The sequence below is a fragment of the Marmota monax genome, unplaced genomic scaffold, assembly GCF_021218885.2.
Source record: "Marmota monax isolate L192 unplaced genomic scaffold, Marmota_monax_Labrador192_F-V1.1 WCK01_AAM20220418_F8-fsc00130, whole genome shotgun sequence".
Lineage (NCBI taxonomy): Eukaryota > Metazoa > Chordata > Mammalia > Rodentia > Sciuridae > Marmota > Marmota monax.
The window spans coordinates 687,268-700,614 of NW_026693244.1; the positions used below are offsets into that span (position 1 = coordinate 687,268).

The 13,347-nt window shown below is 33.8% G+C and overlaps 1 protein-coding gene across 1 annotated transcript in view; it reads right to left on the minus strand.

Annotated features, from left to right (window-relative positions):
- LOC124100627 (5'-nucleotidase-like) overlaps positions 1-13,130 on the minus strand; it is a 55,917-nt gene extending 42,787 nt beyond the window's left edge. The window contains exon 1 of the mRNA XM_046456202.1: positions 12,970-13,130. Coding sequence (XP_046312158.1) covers positions 12,970-13,130 — 161 coding nt within the window. The remainder of the gene's footprint in view (positions 1-12,969) is intronic.
- Positions 13,131-13,347: the final 217 nt, after the last annotated feature.

The window sequence follows — 13,347 nt, forward strand, 5'->3', positions numbered from 1 at the left end:
TGAGGATTGAACACATAGACACTTTACCACTAAGCTACATCCCCAACTCTTTTTATTTTGAAACAGAGTGTCTCTAAATTGCTTAGGGTCTTGCTAAGTTGCTAAGGCTGTCCTGAAATTTGCAATCCTCCTACCTCAGCCTCCCAGGTCATTGGAATTACAGGTATGCACCACCCTGACTGGCTATAATTTTTTAACTGACTATTCAAATGAAAAATATTAATAATGTCATGTATAAATGAAACTAAAAGAGGTACACTACACGTAAACACTAGGAGGAAGATAATTAAAGTACTAGTTTCATACAACGTTCAGGAAGTAACAGATTAATAAGTTAAATAACAAATGAAGGATATATACATGTAAATGGACTAAACACTCCCATTAAATAAAAGAGATAAAAAGATTAAGTGGAAAAACCCTACAGTAATCTACTTGCAAGAGATACATTGTAACTCAACTCAAAGTGGATCAAGGACCCTGGCATTAGACCAGAGACCCTGTGCATAGTAGAAGGAAAAACAGGCCCAACTGTCCATCATATCAGCTCAGGAACAGACTTCCTCAATAAGACTCCTAAAACACAAGAAGTAAAATCAATAATGGGATGGCATCAAATTAAAAAACTTCTTCACAGCAAAGGAATCAAGAACATGAGCAGAGACTCTACAGAATTGGAGAATATCTATCACCTGCACCTCAGATACAGCATTAATCTCCAGGATATATAAAGAACTCAAAAAACTTAACACCAAAAACACAAATAACCCAATCTATAAATGGGCATAGGAACTGAACAGGGACTTCACAGAAGAAACATGAATAGTCAAAAAATATGAAAAATGTTCAACATCTCTAGAAATTAAAGAAATGCAAATTAAAACTACACTAAGATTTCATCTTACTTCAGTCAGAATAGCAATTACAAACAATACAAGTAACAATAAACGTTGATGAGGATGTGGGGGAAAAGCTTCACTCATACATTGCTGGTAGGAGTGCAGACTGGTACAACCACTCTGGAAAGCAGTACGGAGATTCCTCAGAAAACTTGGAATGGAACCACAATTTGACCTGGTTATTCCACTCTTCAGCTTATACCCAAAGGACTTGAAACCAGCATACTACAGTGACACAGCCATATCAATGTTTATAGCAGCTCAATTCACAATAGCCATGCTATGGAACCAACCTAGACGCCCTTTAACAGATAAATGGATAAAGAAAATGTGGTAAGTACACACAATGAAATACTATTCGGCCATAAAGAAGATTGAAATCATGGCATTTGCTAGTAAATGGATGGAGCTGGAGAATATCATACTAAGTGAAATAAGCCACTCCCCAAAACCAAAGGTCAAATGTTCTCTCTGATATGTAGATGTGAACCCAAATAAGGGAGGATAAGGAGAGGAAGTATAGAAATTCATGAGATTAGATTAAGGGGAATGAAGGAAAGTGAGGAAGTATGAAAATAGGAAAGACAATGTAATGAATCGGACATAACTTTCTTATGCTCATATATGAATACACAACCAGTGTAACTCCACATCATGTTCAACAACGGGTTCAAAATTATAATGTGTTGCACCCCATGTATTATAATATGTCAAAATACACACTTCTATCATATGTATTTAAAAACAAAAAATAAAAAGAATGAAGGAATAAGAATTTAAAAATCAATAAAAGAAAAACTATGTGCAAAAGAGATGCATTTGAAATATAATGCTATCAAAAGTTGAAAAATTGTAAATAATATACTATATAAACACTAACCAAAAGAACACTGATATAGATATATAAATATAAGGAAAAGATAGAACTTAAGAAATATTACTGCAAGTACTACTACAGATTAAAAGGTATACTATTTTTAGCTATTAAAGTGTTTATTCAGAAGAAAAATATAAAATACATTTGTATGCACTCAATAACACTGCCTCAAGAAGGATAAAACAAAAGTTGACAAAAATAAAAGGAAAAAATGAAGAAATTCATTATCTTGTCAATTTAAAAAAATACTTTTCTCAGTGTCTGATAGAATAACCAAATGAAAAATCTGATAAAGATACAAAATATTTGAAAAACATGATTAACCAACTTGACAAAATTCACATACAGAAGACTATACACAATAACACAATATGCCTGTTTGAGGGAATATGAATTTTTTTAAAAAATATGCTAGATCTAATAAGTATTCAAGTTCTATAACATAAAGAATATTCTCCCTTACCTTAATGAAATTAAAGAAGCACTCAATAACAAAAGATAAGTAGAAAAGTTCTATATATTTAGAAATTAGGCAACACAAATCTAAGTAAGTTATGGGTCTAATTAAAAAATCACACTGGAGTTCTGCAATGAATAATAACGGAAATACAACACCTTACAGCTTGTGAAATAGAGCTAATATGGTATTAGTAATTTATAGTTCAACATGCATATACTAGAAAAGCAGAAAAATTTTTAAATATGTAATCAAGTTTCAACTTCCAGGCAAGTTAGAAAACAAATACCAAATTAAGCTGAAATAAAGTAGAAAAAAAGAGTGAAAATAAAAATACAATAATTAAAAAGTCAATCAAGCTAGAATTTCATTCATAGAAAAAAATTCATAAAATAAATATGTTATAGAAAAACTGAGAAAAATTATCAATAACAGAAATAAAAAAAATTAATACAGATTCTATAAATTTTAAGATGATAAAAAAGAAAATATTAAAAATACCCCTGGTAGGGAGCTAAGAATATATCTTGGTGGTAGAGTGTCTTCCTGGCATGCAGGAGGCCCTGAGTTCTATATCAGCATCACACACACACACACACACACACACACAAACACACACACACCCCACCCCTCCTGTCAATTATTTGGAAAATTCACACAAAACAAATTCCTTGAAAAATATAACAAAACCAACACAAAGTTGTAAAAAATCTGAATTTTCCTGTCTATTAAAGAAACTGAAACCTTAATTTAGAACTTTTCAGCAATAACAAAACTCCAGTCCTATATCTCCACTGGAGAATTCTTCCAAGCACTTTTAAGAGGAAAATCTATTATTCTTAAATAAATTCTTCCAGAGAAGAGAAAAGGAGTAAGATTTTCCAACTAATTTTATAAGGTCAGAATCATCTTGATACCAAAGCCTGAAAAACATAAGAAGATTATAAGAAAATATCACTTATGAACACAGTCACATAATTCTTAAACAAAATGTTAGCAGACTGTATTAAGTAATATGTAAGAAGAGTAAGACATTATAACCAAGTAGGGTTTATTCCAGGGATGCAAGGATAGTTTAACATAAAAGCAAAACATAAGTATTACATTAAGGATAAAAATCATTGATTTTCCTGCACCTATCTAAAAAAGATACAAAAAAAGTATCGAATTTCAATATCGATTCCTGGGAAAAAATAATCATCAAACTAGGAATATGAATGTTTTAGGTAGAAAATCTTTTTTTTAGAAATTCACTACATAAATTTCAACATAAAATTTATATGTAAGTGCAAAAGTTCTAGAATAGAGAAGCAAATATTGAATAACAAGTAAACTAAAGGACTTACTCAGTTGAGCATCAAGACTTACTTTAATAAAGCTATGGTAATTAAGATAGTAAAGTATTATCTTAGATGAAAGAGAACAAAGTAGTCACACACATAGTCACTTGATTTGCTACAGAAACACTTCTTTTCAGTGTGGGAAAAGACAGCTTTTTCAATTAACAAGACTAGATCTAAATATACAAATAGTGCAAGTATACACATATAAATATAATTATTAAAAATATATGCTACAAGAGCAAAATTTTACCCCTAACTCAACCACACATAAATATTATTTCAAGGTGGATCACAAATCTAATCTAAGAACCAAAATAATAAATTATTTAGAAGAAACTATAGAACATCATCTTCATAATTTTGGAGCAAAGACTTCTTAAGATGAGAAAAACACAAATCACAAAAGAATGTATTGATAAATTTAGTTTAAATTAATAAAATGTATTTATCAAAATACACCATTAGAATAGTAAAAAGGCAAATACTGACTACAGAATATATCTTTAAAGCACATTCAACAATAGAATAATATCCAAAATATATTAACTACTCTTACAAATCAATTTTTAAAAAGGCAGGCAACTATATTTTTAAAAAATTTTAAGCCTTAACTAAAGAACAAATGTAACTGGCCAATAAACATGAGAAAAAAAATGCTCAATATCATCACTTAACAAGAAATGCAAATTAAGCCCACATGGTATATCTATACATATAACTATACACCTAGCGCAATGGTAAAATTAAAAACACAATACAAAATGGCAAGAATACAAAGCAATTAAAACTCTCATACATTTCTGATGGACACATAAGTTGGTAAAACTATTTTGGGAAGATGTTTGGCAGCATCTACTAAAACTATACATATGTCTGCATGTGACATTAAAATTCCACTCCTGGGCATACACCCAACAGAAATGAATTCAGTCCACCAAATTATTATACAAGAATGCTGATGGTAGTGATTTCATAAAAGCAAATGTAAGAAAACAATCTAAATGCCCTTAAACATTACAATAGATAAATTGTGCTATTCACAGTTAGAATACAACTCAACAATAAAAGGAACAAATTATTATTACATACAATATGGATGAATCTCAATGCTAAGCAAAAGCAGCCAAACACAAATGATGCATGCTGTACAATCTTAAGGGGTAGAGAAAAGATAGTAGAGACTGGAAAGGGCATGAAGAAGTCATGTACTGTGCTGGAAATACATGATTACATTAATAAAAATTAAGTAAGCTCTACCCTTAAGATTTGTATTCTTCAGTATACTAAATACCTCCCTTTTTTAAATATTGGAAAATAATACATACGCACTATACAAGACAGTAAAGAAAAAATTATTAGTACAAAAATTGACCAGTACAGGAGTTCAGATGACCCTAAGGACAGCTATATTTAAGATGGACAGTGAAAGGATTTGGTCCAAATCTCAGGAATCATCTAAGTAAAAAAGAATAAAAATATGAGCAAGATTATAAAATTTAAAAATACAAGCCATATGTGATGATTAGTGTTAAGTATTCCAGCAGTTCCTAAAGTATTTCTTCAAACCAGAAGCAATCAATATCACTTGGAAACAATGGAAATTCAAATTCTTATGCCCCCTTCTCAGATGCTAGGTTCAGGCACAGAAATGTGTTTTAAAAATCCCTCTGGGAAATTCTAATACATGCAAAATTTGAGAACCAATGTTATAAAATAAAGTGAAAAAAGAAAAAAATCTATAAAAATAGGTCACAATTACAGTTTTACTCTTTGGAAAGGCCATGTAAATTATTTGGGATAAGGTTAATATATTAAATGAGAGATCAAAGTTATGAGAAAGAGGTGTTCTGGAGAAAAGCTGATGAGTTTGATTTTAGACACAGAATATACTATTCAAGGAAACATCAAAATGGGTTTTCTCAACAGGCAGGCAAAAATATAGGACTGAAAAGAGGTTGAGGCTAGATTATAAATCTAGGAATAGAATATGTGAAGTTGTTAATGGCAGAATTTACAAATGGCAATACACTACTAGGTCTTAGAGAAACAAACTTAATAGAAATAGACCTTGCCACTGCAAATTTACAATCTAAATTAGAAGTTCTCAAATTTTTCAGTCAAGAACCTTTACATACTTTAAAAAATAATTAAGAAACCAAAAAGCCTTTTTATATGGGTGATAGCTGCTATTACTTATCATATCAGAAAATAAATCTCAGAAATATATATATATATATATATATATATACTTGTTAATGTTCATATCTATAAATCCAGCATCTCTCCCTCTCCATAAGGTCCATTTTCAATACAGCAGAATGATACTTTTAAAATCTGATAGTTTATATCATTCCTCTACTCATAACTTCCCGTGGATTCCCAGTTTATTTAAGTTGAAAACCAAAATTGTCAATATGACAATACATCTATGATGTGATTTCTGCTAACTCTGTGATCTCATCTTCTACTAATATCCCTTTGCTTTCTCAGCTCCAGCCAGTTGCCTCCTGATGGTCATGAAACCCAATAAGCACATTTTCATCTCAGAACCTTTGCTCTTGCAATTTCTTCAACCTGTAACACTCCTCATAGACAACCAAATGTCTCATAGTACCTCATTTTACTCACATTTCACCTCAAGTGACACCCAATCCATGAGATCCCATCATATTAACATTTTTATAAAATAGGAGCCATCCCCAATTTCAAATTCATACTTCCTATTCTGTTTATCCTGTATTATTTCCATTTATTACCATCTGATAAAACACATGCTTTCTTCTTTTATCTTACTCCCAACTAAAACACAAGCACTTATCAGGGCTGGATTTTTTCTCTTCTGTTCCCTGCTATATCATCACTGCCTAAAACATTCCCTATATGGTTCATTATATTGAGTTATATTATTAATAACTCCGACACCAGGTATTCCATACCTGATAAATGGTATACTTTCAATGAATATTTGTTGAACCAAATAAATATTAAATAAATCTCTACTTCAGTAAGCAGAGAAGTGAGCAATGGAACTGAAGACTAACTTTCAGACACACAAACATTTAAGGAAGAGAAGTCATGACATCTTGCTAATCTTATAACCAAAGTCAAAATGGTCCAGAGATTCCATCAATCTAAATACACACAAATTCTTTCTGCAACTTCTTAGTTACAATTATGAACAGAATATTCCCAGAAAAGCCACAGCACAAGAATATTCATTAAATGAGTTCTAATTTCTTTTTATCATCAGAATAGTCCAGAAATCATATGAGTACTTTCATTTGTTCCTTCAAAGGCAGTCACTAATGTGGTCTATTTTCTAGTATCTCAGTATGGTCTCCAAGTTTCATACCTCTGATACCAAAGATATTGCTGATCCAAATCTCTTGAACTCTACCAAAGACACTAACATTTTCCTTAGTATAAGAAATATGTATATGAATAGTAGGTTTAATAAAAGGCACGAGATGAAATAAAACTACTAAGAGCTTGTACTGAACTGCACAACACATACAAAGAATGTATTTCCCAAATCCAATTCTGCTGTCAGACGTATATTGTTTTTAAGCCCTCAAAAGTCAATCCATGGTTATTCTTTAGGCTTCCATAAAAACTGAAAGGAAATTAATAACATCCATTTTCTGAGAAATAGCTTTTTAGTTTGAATCCATCCCATTTACTGATTCTTGATTTTACTTCTTGTGCTTTAGAAGTCTTTAAAAAGTCGGAACATAAGCGGACATGAAGGTGATTTGGGTGTACTTTATTTTCTGTGAGGCTCAGGGTCTCTGTTTTAATGCCCAAGTCTTTGATCCACTTTGAGTTGACTTTTGTGGGGGGTGAGAGAGGGAGGTTTAATTTCATTTTGCTACACACAGATTTCCAGTTTTCTCAGCACCACTTGTTGAATAGGGAATTTTTTTCTCCAACGTATGTTTTCAGCACCTTTGTCTAGCATGAGATAAACATATTTATGTGGTGTTGTCTCTGTGTCTTCTATTGTGTACCATTGGTCTACATGTCTATTTTGGTGTCAATACCATGCCGTTTTTGTTACTATTGCTCTGTAGTATAGTTTAAAGTTTGGTAGGAATGTCTCCTGCTTCATTATTCTTGCTAAGAATTGCCTTGGCTATTCCGGGTCTCTTATGTTTCCACATTAATTTTATGATTCCTTCTTCTACCTCTACGAAGAATGTCATTGAAATTTTAATAGGAATTGTATCAAATTTCTATAAAAGTTTTGGGATGGCCATTTGGGCAATATCCAAGAGCATGGGAGGTCTTTCCATCTTCTAAGGTTTTTTCAATTTCTTTGTTTAGTGTTCTATAGTTTTCATTGTAGAGGTCTTTCACGTCATTTGTTAGATGGATTCCCATGTTGTTTTTTTTTTGAGGTTATTGTGAATTGGGTAGCTTTCCTAATTTATCTATGCAACAAAGGAAACACTAAATAACATAAAGAGACAGCCTACAAAACAGGAAAAAATCTGCATCTCCATCTGCACCTCAGAAAGAGCTTTAATCTCCAGGATATATAAAGAAATGCAAATCAAAACTAAGATTTCATCTCACTGCTGTCAGAATAGTAATCATCAAGAATACAGGCAACAATAAATGTTGGCAAGGATGTGGTGGAAAAGGTACACTCATACATAGATGGTGGAACCTCGAATTGGTGAAAGCACTATAGAAAACAGTGTGGAGATTCCTCAGAAAATTGGAAATGGAACCACTATTTGACCCAGCTATCCCACTCCCTGGTTTATACCCAAAGGACTTAAAATTAACATACTATAGTGACGCAGCCACATCAATGTTTACAGCAGTTCAATTCACAATAGGTAGACTATGGAACCAACCTAGGTGTCCTTCAATAGATGAATGGATAAAAAAAATGTGGTATATATTCTCAATGGAATATTACTCAGCTTTAAAGAGGAGTGAAATTATGGCATTTGCCAGTAAATGGTTGGAAGTAGAGAATATCATGCTAAGTGAAATAAGCCAATCCCACAAAACCAAAAGCCAAATGTTTTCTCTAATATGCAGATGCTAATTCATAATAAGGCAATGGGCACTAGGGAAGAATAGTGTTACCTTAGATTAGGTAAAGGTAAGTGATGGGAGGGGAGAGCAGGGGATGTGGGGATAGGAGATAGTAGAATGAAACATGTATGTATATACATGACTACATGACCAATATGATTCTGCAACATGCATACTCTGAAAAATGAGAAATTATATCCCACCTATGTATGATGTATCAGAGTACATAAATGCATTCTACTGTCATGTATAACTAATTAAAACAAATTAAAATTTAAAAAAAACTATAAACACCAAAAAAACAAACAACCAATCAACATATGGGCTAATACTGAACGGACATCACAGAAGAAATACAATCAATCAACACATGATAAAATGTTCATCTCTCGCAATTAGAGAAATGCAAATCAAAATTAATCTAAGATTTCATCTCACTCCAGTCAGAATGGCAATTATCAACAATATAAGTAATAATAAGTATTGGCAAGGATGTGGAGGAAAAGTTTCAAATTGGTACAACTGCAAATTGGTACAACCACTATGGAACAAACCAAGTTTTCCTCAGAAAACTTGGAATGGAACCACCATTTGACCCAGCTATCCCACTTCTCAGTTTATACCCAAAGGACTTAAAATCAACATACTACAGTGATATAACCACACTCGTGTTTATAGCAATTCAACTCACAATAGCTAAACTATGGAACCAACCTAAATGCCCTTCAATATATGAATGGATAAGGAAAATGTAGTATATAGACACAATGGAATATTACTCAGCCTTAAAGAAGAATGAAATTATGGCATTTTCAGGCAAATGGATGGATCTGGAGAATATCACGGTAAACAAAATTAGCCAAACCCCAAAACCAGAGGCTGAATGTCTTCTCGATAAGTGGATGTTGATCCATAAAGGCGGGTGGTAAGGAAGGAACTTTGAATTCGACAGAGAGGAGTGAGGAGAGGGAAGCGGGTGTAGGGGATGGGAAGGACAATGGAATGAGATGGACATCATTATCCTATATACATGTATGATTACACTACCAGTGTGACTCTGCACCATACACAGCTAGAGGAATGACAAGTTGTGCTTCATTTGTGTACAACTGTCAAAATGCATTCTACTCTCATGTATAACTAATTAGAACAAATTAAAAAATAAAAAATTAATGACATTCATGAATGTCACTAGAATATTTATTAGAGGTTAAATTATGTTCCCAAAAATATTATGGTGAAGTCTTAATCCCCAGTATCTATAAGTATAATGGAACCTCATTTGGAAACAGATTCTTTGCAGATATAATTAAGATAACATGAGATGATTAGGGTGGACCCTGATTCAATGACTAGTTTCCTTACAGGACAAGGGAAATCTGGGCACAGATACATAGAGGGAGAATACCATGTGAAGACAGACTAGAGACTGGAGTAATATATTTGTAATCCAAGGAATACCAAGGATTCCTGGCCTTTGCCAGAAAGTAGGTGGAAGCATGGAACAGATTCTACCACAAAGCCCTTAAAGAAACCAATTCTTCCAACACCTTGATTTCAGATTTCCAGTATCCAAAGCTTCGAGAGAGAGAGAAAAAAAAAAACTTTTATTATTGAAGCAACCCATTTTGTGGTATTTTGCTACATCAATCCTAGGAAACTAATGCAATACTGATATAAATAAATGGATAAATAAAAATAAGGAAAACACAAATCTTCCATTAAGAAGTTCTACAAATAATTTGAAGTTGATATTTCACCCGTTAGGTTAGAAAGCATTAACTCCCCATTTCTTAAATGTGAGCTGCACATAGTCACTCCTTACAAGTACAGTACGAAAATTCTGAGGGGAAAGAGTAGTTTTAGAGTAGCGAAACCTGACAAAGATCAATACTGACAATGATAAATCATGTTGGTAATATGTACCCCTGGGAAAAAAATTATGAAAATGTGACTTTATTTCTATGTTCTATGGTATAATCTTAAGCAAAATACCAGACAAATCTCAAATAAATGATATACTACAAAACACCTCACAAGTACTCCTCAAAATTGTCAAAAGTTATTATAAACAAAGAGGTTTAATAAAACTGTCACAGCCAAAAACAGCCCAAGGAGTCAGGAACAACAAATGTAATGTGGTATCCTGTATGGGATCCTAAAACACAAAAAGAACATCATGAAAAATTGCAGATATGAGAATGAAGGATGGATATTGGTTAGTAACAACTATCAAGTTTGATTCACTAATTGTAACAAATAACACTAATGAACTCACATAAAATGTAAGTAATGGGGAACATGCAAAATTTTGTACTATGTTCATAATTTTTTTGAAAATCTAAAATAGCTTAAAACATTTATAAAAAATAAATGACCAACAATAAATAGAATTCAGTTCCCTCATTAACCACCACCACCATGGTCAGATTAAATTAAAAACTCACATTCAGTACCATTTTATCAGTTCAGTTGTACCAGCCTGTCCCATCCTCCTCCATTAAAAAGTAGTACCCACTTTGTACCAGACATTAATGTGGGTACTGAGAAAAACAAGATGATAAAAACAAAGTTCCGGCTGAGTAGTTCACATTCTGATATAAATTCATAAATCTTAAAGACCAGGGCATATGCAGTTTCCTACCTGATCCTCAGCATGATTCCAATTATACATCCTATAGTGACTTGGAATGGACAATTTTAACTAAAAACACAAGCAAACTGTAAGCACTGGTGAAGGAAGAAACTAGCCTACCCCTATGAAGGAACACTCACTAGGACTCTAAATGGCTTGTACTACAACAAATGAACTTCTCCACAGAGAAGATGTAGAATTTCAAGAATAGGATTTTCTTCCCAATTCTCAGAAGAGCCACATACATGCAAAAGAACTTGGGGAGGGGGATTAAAATACTGGAAAGATAAATACTACTATTCACTTCTACTTACCTACTCAAAAATTAACATTTATTATTGACTCAAATTAACATTTCCTTTCCAACACCAATTCCCAAAAAACTAGACACTCCTTCAGAAATAGTTTAATGCTCTTGTTACTCAATATTAAACAAAATAATGGTAGATTCCTCCATTTTCTTCTACTTAAACCCTAATGTTTCCCTTTCTGTGTGTATACATGTACATATACACGTTCTTTAACATGTCATTAACTACTATGTCTTGTTTATTGTACCTGCTATCTCCCAAATCCATCTGTTCCTTTTAATTCTTACTGCCCAACCTGACTTAATAACTATATTCATACAAAGAGCCTCAGTGATTTCTCCTTTAATAGATTTTCTAACCTTTTATATCCAAAATCCCCCTTATTATTTCCAAAATACCTCTTGGATCATGTTATTAACACCTTTTTGATCATCTACAAAAACCAAGACTAATTCTCCAATTGCTAACCAAACATTCAACATTTTATATGACCCCATGTTTTATATCCCATCCCATGCTCCTTTAGATTAGTGCCACACTGCCTTACCTTAGCACCCATTTGATTTCCCCATTTACTCTTTTTCATCTTTGAATTACTGAGAGCAATTAGATGGCATGGAGCCCAACCTCACTTTATAACAAATAAATAAAGGAAAATAAAGTTCAGAGAGAAGGTTTAAGTGACTTGCCTTATATTACCCAAGCAGGAAAAAAAATATCAAACTTATGAAAACCTAGGTTCCCTAAGCTGCAATTCCTAATTGTTCTCACCTAACTCACATTCTACCAGTCTTTAAATTCCTGTCAAATATCGTCCTGTCTTGATCACTCTAGGGCCACTAGTTTGTAGCTGTCTTGGCAAAAGATGAAGGAAAGATATGTTTTAAAAATGTAGGTTCCTGACAATTAGTAGTTAATAGACATCTGGCAATTTTATAATACAGAGAAGGGGGAAATTATTAATTGCTTAGAACAGGCTAAACACTTGATAGCTGCTTTCCATAAATCACCTCAGTTAATCTTGAGGAGAAATCAAACAATTTTCTCTTTACAAACGTTGAAATAGGTTCAATAAGCCCTGCTCCAAGATCACAAAAATAGTGGAAAAGTTGTGTCCAGATCCAGGGTTGGATTAAAAACAAGGGCACTTCCCACAGTGCACATTTCAAGACAGGGTTTCAGATACCAGACCCAGCGTTTTTCACCTTAGCCCTGCTACTACCTGCTGGCTTGGAAACCATCCCATTATTAGCTAGAGCAAGCACGGAGCTGAAGCTCACACAAGAGGGTCTTTGCCAGGGAAGCCCTGCCAGCTTCCAGGCGTTCTTGATGGGTTTCGAAGGCCACATATCCCGCTTAACCCCTCCAGAATCTGATAGGGGAAGATGGCGGCCACACCTAGCAGCGCCTCCTACAGGCTCCTCTGGACTCGGGTCCACGTCATACACGTCGTTGAAATGAAGGATGGTCAAGTCGCAGGGACTGATGTCTCCTGGGCAAGAAGACAGCTCTGGGGACTGAGGCAGTGCCACCAGGGGAGCCTGCTCGGCAGCCTCCATTCCCTAGAGAAAGAAACCACTCAGTCTCTCTCAGCTTCGACGTCCCCTCCACAAAAGGTGCGGGTGCGCCTGCGCAAAAGTAGCACGTGGGTGCCGTGGCGTGCGCGCGCACTACAGCGTGCTTTGCAGCCTTGCGCGGGCCCTCCACCACCTTAGATCACCGAGGTGGTACGCTGTGGCTCGCGGGCTGTTGAGGACCTAACGGAAACCCAGGTGC